This window comes from Dipodomys merriami, unplaced genomic scaffold (assembly GCF_024711535.1).
Source record: "Dipodomys merriami isolate MVZ:Mamm:240054 unplaced genomic scaffold, mDipMer1.0.p SCAF_40, whole genome shotgun sequence".
NCBI lineage: Eukaryota > Metazoa > Chordata > Mammalia > Rodentia > Heteromyidae > Dipodomys > Dipodomys merriami.
The window spans coordinates 6,599,051-6,612,455 of record NW_027205604.1 but is presented as its reverse complement, the minus strand read 5'-3'; the positions used below and the strand labels follow the sequence as shown (position 1 = coordinate 6,612,455).

Sequence of the window (13,405 nt, the reverse complement as noted above, 5' to 3'; positions counted from 1 at the left end):
CAATTTACTCTGGAGTCTGAGAACTTAAGGATTGTGATTCAGGCTGAAAAATTCAATAGACTTCATTTCTAAAACAAGTAGCAAAAACCACAGGGCTGGGCTGGCTGTGTGCTGGTGGCTCACACCTATAATCCTAGCTACTCAGGAGGCTGAGATCTGAGGATTGAGGTTTGAAGCTAGCCCAGGCAGGAAAGTCTATGAGACTCTTCTTTCCATTTAACCACTCAAAAAAATGGAAGTGGAATTGTGGCTAAAAGTGACAGAGCCCTAACTTTAAGCAGAAAAGTTCAGGGATATTGCTAGGCCCTGAGTTCAAGCCCTATGACTGAATAAAAAAACAGGACTGAATGCATGGCTCAAGTGGTAGCACCATCCAAGCCAGCAAGCCTTGCAAGTATAAAGCCCTGCATTTAAAAAATACTGCCACAAAAAGAAGAAGAAGAAGAAGACGAAGACGAAGAAGAAGACGAAGACGAAGAAGACGACGACTTCTTCCCAGAATATATAGTATTCTAAACTATATTTAGATATTATTAGTTTTGGCTAATTAGTCTTTAGATGTTTCAGGATAGTTAAAAGTCTAAATTATATAGTAAATCTTGTAAAATACAATGTACTGACTAAAAAAATAATTTAAAAAAATATTACCAAAGCAGAAATCGTATTGAACCTTCTTTAAAGTGTGTCCTTAGCTATGTTTTTAAGAAACAAGATCACTCTCAACCTCCTTAATAATTGTTATGTTTTGAAATGCAGTTACAGGGCAGATCATAGGTCAGCTGGCGATGTGTGGTTTGGTAGGGATCTAGTGTGAGAGGTAAGTCGCTGGGAGATGAGCTGAGAAGAGCCCTCAGTTGTGACCACGTGGGCTTCTCTGTGTCCTCGTGGGGGGCTGCCCATTCCATAGCCAAGAGCCAGCCCTCAGTGTATTGTTGGGACAGAGGCAAAGCGTGGATGGCTTAGAATCTGAACTATTTTATTTTCCTTTCTGGCTGCCAGGGATAATGCAGGTCAGTGATTTCCCACCTTGTCAGAGTTTTCACAAACACCTGGTCATCTTGCTTAATACCTTGATGAATATCCATCTGTTTATTAACACATGTTTACTTATGTAAATGTAAGGAAAGAATTTAAAAAACGTATTGATAGTGAAAATACATATAAGCTCTTCAGCTTACCAGAGGGATCCCGGGGTCTTTCCAACCTAAAGTTGGGAATCACTGATACATATTTTCTCTGCTTAATATCATACCTCGGTAAAATTTAGGTCTCAGGCAGACAGAGCAATATGAGGAAAGTTCAGTTGAGAATCAGAAGTACATTCTTAGTTTATTCATTCTTACCCAAGCATCAAAGTCCTGGATTTTCTGATCATAGTGCTTCAAGTAGAAGGCAGAGGACAGGGGACATTCTCTGTCTATGACCTGTCCCCACTTCCATAAACTCACTGAGAGAACTAAAGATCTGCTGGCATCTACCAGAGCCTGTTACTGTAGAGCCAGCAGACTTGGCTGAATGAGAGTCCATCTGAGGAATGCAATGCCCACGGGGCAGGATAGCACTGAAGAGTCTACTCCTTGAGTAGATTCAACAAACCATCAAAGAACTTCTTACAAATGGGTTCTTGTCACTTATTGAGAACTTTAAATGCATTCTAGCCTGTCTTCCAGGCCCCAAAAGCCTGAGATGACAGTTTTATACTCCCCTGGGCTCAGAGTTTTAAGACTCAGGTTTTGTGACACAGAAGGAGAGAGAGAGAGGAGGTAGGAGAGCTTTAAATATGACACTTAATCTGCTTGGTTAACAGTAGTAAACAGTGACTGTTTACTGAGTATTTCTCATAAAACTGGATAGTTTCATAGTGATTTACATACATTTGCCCAGTTATTTATCACAGCTATCTATAATAGAATAAGAAGTCAGACATGGATATTAAGCAGCCAATTCCAGGATGCCCTTGACAGGCAGATAGCCAGGTCCAGAGTCAGATGCAGCAGCAGGGCGGGACCTTTCCCACAATTCTCCAGACTCTTGTTATTTTCCAAAGGAAGAGCCAGGCCCAGGCTGTGAAATCAGAGCCGGAGTCTCCTTTTCACCTTTCTAGCTTTCCTTCTGAGCGTTTGTGCCCCACTGTGGGGCCCTTCTTACTAGTCCAGTTCTGCAAAGCATCCTTTTCTCCAAAGTTCTCTTGTTTGGTTTTCTCAATAAAATAGATGTCAAGAGGGGAAAGGAACTGATGGAGCTTCTTTCTGCTAACTTAAGGAGCAAACAGCCTCTGTCAGTCTATCCAAAGGGTCCTTTCTCCTTAGACACCACACACAACTTTCTAATCTTAACAACCCTATCTTACAAGCACACAGACTTGCTTGTGTCTCCTAAACCCCAGCAATGCTTGTGTTTCTCAGTATCTTGTTTTATCACTTGAATTCAATGTGATGAAATCTTCAACGTTTGGTCCACTGAGGAAGTAGGACCGCAGGGGCCTCTGGGCGGAGGTGGTGGGAGGAGGCGGTGTGGCCATTTGTGGCATGGCTTACTGGTTGTGAATTCTGTCTTGGGGCTAAGCTGCACTCAAGCTGGTGTGGGGTGCTTGCCTAAAGACACCAGGGACTGCCGGGGGTCTCTCGGAGAGAGCACGCGGCTGTCATAAGCCCCGTGTTGAAGCCATGTTGGTAGCTCATAACTTGTTATTGAACAGCTTTCTCCAATGTCATTTTGTTATTTTTTTAGGCTCCAATTGACAATGGTTCAAAAATCACCAACTACCTTTTAGAATGGGATGAGGTAAGCATATTTTCACATTCATCCATCGAAAACACCATTTCAAAGATAAATTGCTGAGCAAATATCATCATATATGTTTTTAGAAGACATGTTAATTGGGGTGAGGGGGGGATCTTAAGCAGAGACAAATTTAATAGTTACTGACCTAGAAAGGAAAACAAGTTGTTGAACAATGAATTGCACATTAAAACCTATTTTCCCTGGTTTATTTTTGAGCTGAGCTGTGGAAGATAGGGTATTATCTATGTTGACTCAGTGTATCATCAGGCATAAATTTGTATTAAAAATGGACAGTTTTGTCAGTTTGACCACTTGATGGGTTTTGTTGTTATTGTTGGCTCTTTGATTTTGTTTTTATGGTTTGTCCCATAAACATGTTCGTTTATGTAAACAGTGCATCTTGATGCTTTGTGGTGTTGATGAGGTGAAGCACTGGGTTTGGGAAATGTGTCTTGCACTCCCTTTGTAGAAAATGACACCTACCTGTTGCTTGCTGTAGACCTGGTGAGCACTCGCATGGGAGAAAGGCAGAAAGCCCCCTCCTACCCCCCCCCGGCCTAGGGCCTGAACCTTGCTCGGTTTGACCTTCCTCTCACAGGTGCCAAGGTCGCAGAATCATGTCTACTACGGAGGCTCCCTGCCAGCTAGTGGCCCAGGCGCCACCATCACAGGCAGCAAACGCCTGGGCAGAGGAAGCCCTTGGTCTCTAAAAAGCAACTATGCTCTTTTGTTCCTAGAGATCTAAATTCCATTCATTCATTCCCCCCTGCTTTTATTCTGTCTTCTTCTGTGGTGGATCAAATAGTAAAAGAATTTTAAGAACAGAAAATGTGGAGTTAGAGAGAGAAGAAATCCAAGCGTTTGTAACTTAACTGGGGGTAAAGGGATTGAAAAATCCAAAGTATAAGTTTAAACAAAAAGTGACAACTGTTACAGAAAAATATTCCAACAGAATGCAAGAGGAATATAAATATACACATGTACATACATCATACATTTGTACACACACACAGAAGCAAATTGACTGAAGTTCAGTATATGCCCGGGAGATGTGTAACCAATGATGTACAACCTTTTTGAACAACTAACTTACGTTTAACAGAATGAATACCAGGATGCTGAAATGTGTTTGTCAGGGGAGAGGTCATGGGGAGAAGGTGCAAAATAATGGGTAGAGAGGATGGGTGGGCGGATGCAGGTGTAATACTCAATGTACACCTGTAAAAATGGAACGAGGTAACTTGAGGGCATGGGTGGAGCTAGGAGAGATGGAGAGAATGGTAGAAGGGGTGACACTGATCATGATGCATTGTACCCATAAAACTGATATGTGGAATCAAACCCCTCTGTACAACTACTTTAAGATTAAAAACAGAACAAGAGGAAGAAGAAATTAAAGAAAAAAAACTGGATGCAATTCTCAGGATGGAATTTTGATGCAGGATGCTGTTTTCTGTGAAAGCTTCTCCTCACCCCCTTTGCTGGCTGCATCAAAGCAGCTTGACTTCCAAGTTCAAAAAGACAGATCCATTGTTGTCAGAATGCTTGTGAATAGCTGATATGTACAGATTGGCCAAATCTCAGACTTATCTGGGACACTACCTACAAGGTGGACTTCATTTGAAAAGGCTTTGGTTAGAAAAATGAAGGCTCCTCTGTAGCCCTCTTAGATGGTTACAGACAGTCGAGAAGGCTGGATGGGAGCTGTCATTATGTCTCCTCTTCCCCCTCCCCAGGAGAAGAGTGGAAGCTCAGTGCCACCCTGCTTCTATGTGTTGACCTGATGTGTTTGTTTTCCCTCATATCTTGATGTTTTCTAGATAAACTTTACTAACAAGAGGAGTGTGTGTGTGTGTGTGTGTGTGTGTGTGTGTGTGTGTGTGTGTGTGTTCTGTCTGTCTGTCTGTCTCCTGTGGATTTTGCTGCTTCTCTGCTTGGAACTGTGATCAACTAAGTTCAGGAGGTCAGCGAGCTTCAACACTTAACTGGGAAGGTCTCCCTAGCTCTGCAGAAAATGGCTGTGACTCAGGTGCTCGCTGCTCCCCTGAGGGGTGTGTGTGTGTGTGTGTGTGTGTGTGTGTGTGTGTGTGTGTGTGTGTGTGTGTGTGTGTGTGTGTGTGTGTGTGTGTGTGTGTGTGTGTGTGTGTGTGTGTGTGTGTGTGTGGTCTGTCTGTCTGTCTGTCTGTCTCCTGTGGATTTTGCTGCTTCTCTGCTTGGAACTGTGATCAACTAAGTTCAGGAGGTCAGCGAGCTTCAGCACTTAACTGGGAAGGTCTCCCTAGCTCTGCAGAAAATGGCTGTGACTCAGGTGCTCGCTGCTCCCCTGAGTGTGTGTGTGTGTGTGTGTGTGTGTGTGTGTGTGTGTGTGTACACGTACACACAAGTGCACATATGCACACACACTGGGGCTTGGACTCAGGACCCGCTCTGTCCCTTATATTTTTGCTGAAGGCTAATGCTGTACTATTTGAGCCACAGCTCCACTTGTGGCTTTTGGGTGACTTATTGAAGATAAGCATCTCATACCTGTGAACCATTAATCCTCAGATCTCAGCCTCATGAGTAGCTAGAATTACAGGTATGAGCCACCAGTGCATGGCTATTCGGTAGTTTATTTGCTTTATAGTCTACTTCTCTTAGTCCATTTAAAAAGACTAAATAATGGTTTTATTGAGTTTCCTGGCATGGAGAATAGATAAAAAGATGACAAGGTCATTTCTGGTCATGATTTTGGAAGTGAAATTTCTGACCAGACAATCTAGCAGTGTGTGAGTCTAAACTTGAACGTAAGCTGGTGGTCAGTAGCCCTCCTGAGGACAAGTTCCTTATGCTGGTCTCTGAGTTCCATAGTCCCACTTTACCCAGGCATTGGCTGCAAGGAAGGAAACCAAACATTCAAACAGCACCTGGCCTGCAAGACGTGTAGCTCCACGAGGCCTGTGCTGGCCCTCTGAAACCTTCTGTTGGTAGATTCTGGTACCAGATGCTGCCCAAGTAGGGTACAGAAAGATTGTGAGGTGCCTGAGGAAAGTGTCACTGCCTGAGATGAACAGGGGTGAGCTCATAGGAGATCTTACTCAGGAGGAATGAAGTATTACAGTCCTAGTGAGAGTATATTCTTTTGCTCAATTTATAATCAAAGGAGAAGCCACCTTTACGTCTGCTAAGATCTACAGCGCTGCACTGAGCTAACCTTCTTTGAAAGATCTGTCTTGAGCAGAAGCTTAACCACATGGTGATCTCCTGAGAACCAGGGAAGGCATGGCTTGAGGCTGGAGAACAGTCCTGGTCCTGTCATCATGCATTCAAGTTCATTGTCACAGAATCCACATGCTCTTTCTCCAGATGACTTGATAAGAGTTCACTAGCTACCCATTCTTCACTAATGACTCGATAGTCCCTTAGTGGAGTAAATGATGATGGAGCAAGGAAAAACTGCAACTTTCAGGCGTCCCCGGTTTCTCAGCTGGTCTCAGTTTTAATTTTCACCTGCCATGAGTCGTTTGGGGTAACCTGAAATGGTAGCTGGCCAAGGACCCACACTGGAATGACTCTGATAAGTCTTAAGGTTCAGGGCTTTCCTTGGTGATTGAGAATGGGCCGTGCACTGTTGCAGCCCTCTGGCCTCTGATTCCTCCCATAGGTGGCTCCATTTCAAACAGAAAGGACCTCACACTTGCTAGGCAGGGCTCTTACTTGAGCCATGCCCCCAGTCCCAGAGGGTTTAGTTTTAACCCTTTCTACTTGGTTACTCCTGTGTGTGTGTGTGTGTGTGTGTGTGTGTGTGTGTGTGTGTGTGTTGGTTCTGTGGTTTGAATGTGAGGCTGCTCACACTTGTTTACTTTCTCAAAGCTGTACCACTTGAGTCACACCTCCACTTCCTGCTTTTTGGTAGTTAATTGGAGATAAGAGTCTCATAGACTTTTCTGCCCAAGCTAGCTTCAAACTTTGATCCTCGGATCTCCGTCTTTTGAGGTGGCAGGATTGCAGGCACCCAGCTGATTATCGGTTGTTGATTGTTGATCTTCCTGACTCCACCTCCATGTTTATTTTAATCTGTTAGTAATCAAAATGGCAGAAGGTAACCTGAAACTTCTAAGAGGTTATTTCTGCTGTATTTCAGCATTGTGCCTATTACCTACCAGTTACCTCCTACCTGGGCCCTGGGCCCTCTTGGCAGCCTTTCTAGCTCATTTGCCCTTATGCTACTCCTAGCTGGACTTCTTGACACATGTTAGAATCTAGTGGAACAGGAGATTTGGAGGACCCAGACACCACTAAGGTAGGGAGGAACTTTAGGAAAATAGTGGACAGCCATTGCATGGGATCTCATAATTGTCTGCTTCATCTGTGTTGAGGTTCCCAAATAGATGAAAAACAATTTTTTTGAAAACTTGGGGGAGGGGAACATATTTCATGGTCACATAGGAACTTGCCTTTCCAATTTAGAGGAGGAAAAAGCAAGTTGTGTGAGGGAAGCATGTTTGGAGTCTGAGCTTCAAAGTTTTACTCTAAAATACTGCTTTCATTAATTGTGCTAGGCAAATGTGGCAGTGTGGTAGCCGGTCACTCAGAGCAAAACCTGAGTCTCCTAAGATGGCACCGTGAGTGTGTGCCATGGATTCGTGGTGATGTTGTTTACTTGGTGATGTGGTGTTTATCCACAGAGGCCCGGATTAGTGTTTGTGTGGTCTGTGTGTTCTCTCACTGGTTAGGGGACCTCAAACAAGCAACTGGGCCTCTGAGCCTCAGTCTCTCCACTTGCAACACCATGCCGGTATGTCAGGGCTGCTCAGATTACCTGGGCACATAGCAGATGCACTGTTTTGTTCAAGTGCGCTTCAGTAGATGTTAAGATGTGAGGTAAGACAGCAGTTAAGACTGTTTGAAGAGAATGTGATAGAAGGAATTTAAGCAGGAGCCCTGGGGCCTACGTTGCTGGTTTGAACTGAACAGAAACTGATTACTAGTGCAGTCCATAGATGTAAATATGTCATTGGCACAACTTCCTGCCATGACATGTAAGGGACATGTGGAAGAGCCAGGAAAAAGAAAAATCGCCTTGTGAGAATAAGATAGGTAAAGTTCCCCTGGATCTCTGTGACTCAGCTGGCCCAGAAAGGAAGTTCACATCCACATCTGGTTTCCTGGTGACTAAAGAGCCAACACAGCTGTGAAACTAAGAACAATCTAACCATAGAAACGAAGGCAAACACAGCATGAAGTCATGACATAAAAGGCCAGTGGCAGGTAGAGCCTCAGCAGGCCAGGCCTGGCCATAGCTGGCAGTTCTACTGTAAAAAACTTCCTGGAACCATTGCCAGCCCCACAGGGAAGCTTCTAGAACATCTGATTCTAGAGAGTCTAGGCTAGCTCATGGAAAGACTAAGCTTGTTCCAGAAGAGAAGGTTATCAGTTAGGCCCCTGTGCAAGTTTGGGTGTTGGCACCTGGTGTTGATGATCTCCCAGCGTTGCTTGTCACTGGTGGATGTGCACATGGCTTTCTGATGTGATGCCTGGCATTCTGGGCATGTAGAGGTAGAGCATTAGCAAGCAAGAGTGACTGACCAGGAGCCATCCTGGGAACTGGATGCACTCTGTCTATGCAGTCGGCCACACTACCTTAGGTTGAACAGTGTGTTGGCTCCATGAAGAATACCAGAAAGGTTGGTTTCTATTCTCTGACCCAGCACCAGCACCTGGCTGGAGTGGGCAGGAAACTGGCACTTGTGGGGACTGGGGAGTTGGGGAGGGGCGGGATTCATCAGACACTGTCCACCAGGGACACCAAGGTCCTAAGCAGGAAGTGTAACCTGCCCCATATGGTGGCCAGTGTTTGGCTGTGTCACATCTAAGGGTGGATTCATAGAAGCAAGGGAAAGGGAAGGAAAGTCAGTCCAGAAAGACTTTACAACTCAAACACCAAGTTAACCAAGAAGAGACCCCACTTTTAGGACCTACAGCCCCAGAGATGGCGGGCCCACAGCAGGCTTTATGTGGGAGCTCCTGTCTGAGATGAAATTGTAAAGACTCATGCTGGCCCCTGGCATCCAGTAGTTTGATTGTTATGTTTGCCATGCCTGCCAGTTGGCAGCTGGACATCAGCCACTGTGGACCTTGGCTCGTTGAATGGCCCAGGCCATCCCTTGGTTCATTTGTGAGTTACATAGGCAGCTTGTCCTAAACCTCCCTACCTGATCCTTTCCCTTTCCCTGGGACACATTGATCTTACCAAAGCCCTTATCCCCAAGTAAACCTAATATTTGGAGACATATATAGGAAAGTTATATATAAAGACATATATAGGAAAGCCGCTTTTTTCAATCAGAGGACCTGATGATCCTCCTATGAAGAATGCAGTTAGTATTCCAGACGATGGAAGAGTACTTCGTGACACAAAACCACAAGCCACTCCACCCCTTTCTTTGCCAATGTGCCTCTTTACTAAGGCATCGCTGAGAAGAGCGAGGCTTGGCACAAGGAACCTTTGAGTCCGTTCAGATATAGTATACCCCACTTTACTGTTATACACCCCATCTTATACATAGCCAGCTGACCACACGCACGCAGTATTTATCTTCGATGTTGCCTGGGTTTGGCTGGTGCTGGAACAACTTCTAAATACAGGCACAGAAGCAGATGAAATCTTACAACCTGGCCAGAGTTCAGTTGGCCAATATAACGTAATTTTTTTTAAATTGTAAAGGTAGTGTACAGAGGGGTTATAGTTATGTAAGTCAGGTAATGAGTACATTTCTTTCTGAGCAGTGTCACCTCCTCCCTCATTTTCCTCTCCTTCCCCCTTTTCTCCCTAACTTTATTTTTCATTTGATTTATCATTTTCTGACAAGTTGATCTATGCCATCTGAAAGCATGCCCAGCCCAGAATCACGTTGTCCATGTCTGGGTCTAGCAGTCCTGAGCCATAGGCACAGGCACGATAACTGATAACCAGATTTGTTTCTCAGGTACTAATCCATCCTGGTATGCACAGCTCAGAAAGGCAGCTCTTCCCAGAACAACCCATACGAAAGGGAAATCTCTGGAACAAGAACACAATTTAAGAAAACACCCTGCCAGTCAGAAAGTCTGCTAGCACATGGCCAGAGCAAGCTGGGTCACCTGTATTCTAGCTGTCTCAGTTGACTCTCTCTCTCTCTCTCTCTCTCTCTCTCTCTCTCTCTCTCTCTCTCTCTCTCTCTCTCCACATATGTATGTGGAATGAAGGTGTTGTAAATAGGAACAGGGGATCAGTTCCAGTTTAATTTTAATACAATTGAACATAGCAGTCAGCATCATCTTCTAGTGCCAGTAGTGTTGGACATAGCCACTTGCAGTGGTGTGAGTGCCAGGCTGATTAGCAGTGTTATCCAGGGCACCCTCAGCCCCAAAGTCTGAAGAACTATGCTTGCAGGAAGATAGGATTCAGAATTCTATGCATTTTATGCATAGAACCAGCATGGAGGTATTAATTTCCTCAATGAAAACCCAGCTCATGTAGATGATTCCTCCTCCCAAGTACTGAAGATAGGCGTCAGGAGGACACAGGCTTGAAAATCCCTTTTTTTTTTTTAAGGGACTACAAATTTCCTTTAAAACATTATTTAGTTATTAAGTTTAATTTTTGACTGTAGATAGAAAGAAATGAGAAAATAATCAAGTAATAAAAGGGATAAAGGAGAAAATAAAAACAAGTTCCTTAAAATAGTTAAAAATCTTTCATATTATTTATCCTCAAATTTTACTTCAATGTGATACAATGTATGTATATGAAAATAGAATGAAACCTATTATTTAGATAGTTAATACACACTAATATCAAAAAAATGGCATAGTGTTAAGGTATTTTTCCCCCTTTGAGAAAGAAGATCCTTGTCCCTGAATTGTGTCACACCTTACATGTTTTCAAAGATCACTCTTGAGATGTAATCGTGTAAGAGTGTCCATTGTAAATATTTACCATGCTCCTTTCCCTCACCCCTGTATGTCCAGGACAGGTCTGTCATCATGCCTGGGATCCTTGACTGAATGTGTGACCCTCTGAGATGTAAGCAAGGACAGGGTCTTGGATACAGGGGTGCAGGTGCTGACAGCGCACTGTGTTCTGAAGGTGGGGGTTCTCCCTCAGAGATGGCAATTGCCTTTAGTAGGTGCAACCAATGTGACACAAGGCCCCTGCTTGCCTCAATCCGGGAACACAACATGCATAACCCAGGCCAGGTGAACCCGGGACAAATAGACTTGCAATGACAGTAGGGATATGGGAATGGAAAATAAGCTGACCAATGGGGTCTAACATGTGGATTATACATGGTGAGAATGCAGAGCAAGAGGTAATCAGGAATGGGAAGGATGGGCCTGATAGTCATGAACATAAAACTGGTAATTCTGAGGTGTGTGTGTGTGTGTGTGTGTGTGTGTGTGTGTGTGTGTGTGTGTGTGTGTGTGTGTGTGTGTGTGTGTGTGTGTGTGTGTGTGTGTGTGTGTGTGTGTGTGTGTGTGTGTCTGTCTGTCTGTCTGTCTGTCTGTCTGTCTGTCTGTCTATCTGTCTGTCATAGGGCCTGAACTTGGCCTTGAGGCTGTTCCTGAGCTCTTTGGCCCAAGGCTAGCACTCTACCACTTTGAGTGAAAGCACCACTTCCAGTTTTCTGGTGGGTAATTGGAGATAAGCGTCTCAGGGACTTTCCTGGCCAGGCTGGCTTTGAACCACAGTCCTCAGATCTCAGTTTCTTGAGTAGCTAGGATTCTAGGCGTGAGCTACCAGCACCTGGCTAATTCTGAGATTTATTTCCTGGAGAGCAGTTTTGACCAGAAGGCAAGGATGACACCCTGGTACTGGTCAGGACATAGCTCCCCTGGGTGATCAGTGTGGATGGATAGTAAATGAACGAAGATGGGTACTCTGCTGCATGGGAAGAGGAACCCCAAAGCCTGGAGAGTGAACTAGGCCCGGCGCATAATGCTTTCCCCAATGCCAAATCACACACCTGGAGGCTAATCTGCATGCAGTTGGCTTGCACGCCAAGATTTCTCCACATTCTAGCAAAGATTACCCTTGCCCTCAAGTGAACTCGGGGCGAGCTGTGCAAACAAGCGCTTGGGCATGCCCAAGACTATGAAGTGGAAACAAGCCAGCGAGCCCTGAAAGTCAGCCCTCCTCCATTTTTTTCACTCCCAGGCTAGGCCAGTAAAGTTAGGCCTGAACCACTCCGGGCTTTAGATAGGTTCATGTCATAGTAGGTCAGTAACCAGTTCCCAGTGACCAGAAGTGTGGGCTGTGGTCTCCTCATGGGTTTTTCTAATTGAGGTGGTTCCTCCTTCTTTGCAAGAATGGGGAACCCCAGAGCTCATCGTGGGGTTCTCCCGCCCCACTATCTGCCCTCCAGGGTATCGGTGGGTAGTCCGGGGTTGCTGGGATTGCTTTTGGGCACCAGCCACATCCTGTGCCCAACCTTTGCATCAGTCTGCGTATCCTTTCCTCTTTCTGACACACAAGTGACCTGGCACTACTACCTGATCAGAATGAGGCCTGGCCAGGACTGGCCCTGCTCCACCTGTGTTTGACCAGATCACTGGTGACAGCAGGCCTCCAAAGCGGCAGCATGGTGCCTATTTCAATTAGAGAATTCGGCCCGAGGCTGATTTCAGATACTGAAATGTAAGATTTCTAGGTTAAGCTAAGTACCTCAGTAATCCTGTGGGTTTAAAATGTAGTTTATGAGGAGGAATGTGGCATCTATCATAATCTCTCAAATTGCTTTAGAGCCACACTACATGTGTAAAATGTCAAAGCAAGGATTTGCTATCCAGAAAGCTTTACTGACAGTAACAGCTTGGACATATTTAGTTTCTGATAAACAGTGATAAACTTTCCCATTATCAATCAGTTCATATGACTCTTTCAATCTTCTACAGCATTCTATCTTTTCTACCCTGTTTGTCAAGAGTAACAGGGCAGTATTTTATTTGTAAATACTGTCTGTCAGCCAGGAACTGGTGGCTCATGCCTGTAGTCCTAGCTACTCAGGAGGCTGAAATCTAAGGATCATAGTACAAAGCCAGCTTGGGGAGAAAAATTCTGTGATTCTTACCTCCAATTAACTAATAAAAAGTTAGAACTCACATAGTAGAGCACCAGCCTTGAGCAAAAAAGGCAAGCAAGAGTGTGAAGCCCCAAGTTCAAGACACACACACACACACACAAAATAATAATATATTTTTCTTTCTATGTGTCCCTTTCAGATTAAACTCCATATCCTACATGAATCTTTTCTTGTGCCTGAGATATTTTGTTAACCTGCTTTCTATTCTTTTTGCTCTATTCTCAAGACTTCTAAAATATTTCCCACAAGGTTTAAGTTTATAAAATATTGCACTTACTTACTCAAACATTATGGACATTGTTCCTAAAATTCTATTCCAAGGTTCCCATAACTCTGGAGCTCTCTACATGTTCCTAAGTTCCAGGCATATAGTAGTATATCTCAGAAGGGTTAAGATGGGTAATTCAACGTGCATTTAGTTGGAGCAATTATTCTGGATACTGAAGTAGAATTGGTTTGGTTTGGTTCGGTTTTGGTCTTGGGGCTTGAATTCAAGGCCTGGGTGCTATCCCTGAGCT

The 13,405-nt window shown here is 44.4% G+C and overlaps 1 protein-coding gene across 2 annotated transcripts in view; it reads left to right on the top strand.

Moving 5' to 3' along the window:
- Fndc3b (fibronectin type III domain containing 3B) overlaps nucleotides 1-13,405 on the top strand; it is a 281,337-nt gene that overhangs the window by 214,319 nt on the left and 53,613 nt on the right. For both annotated transcript variants that reach the window (XM_069991887.1, XM_069991888.1), the window contains exon 11: nucleotides 2,731-2,784. In XM_069991887.1, coding sequence (XP_069847988.1) covers nucleotides 2,731-2,784 — 54 coding nt within the window. The remainder of the gene's footprint in view (nucleotides 1-2,730; nucleotides 2,785-13,405) is intronic.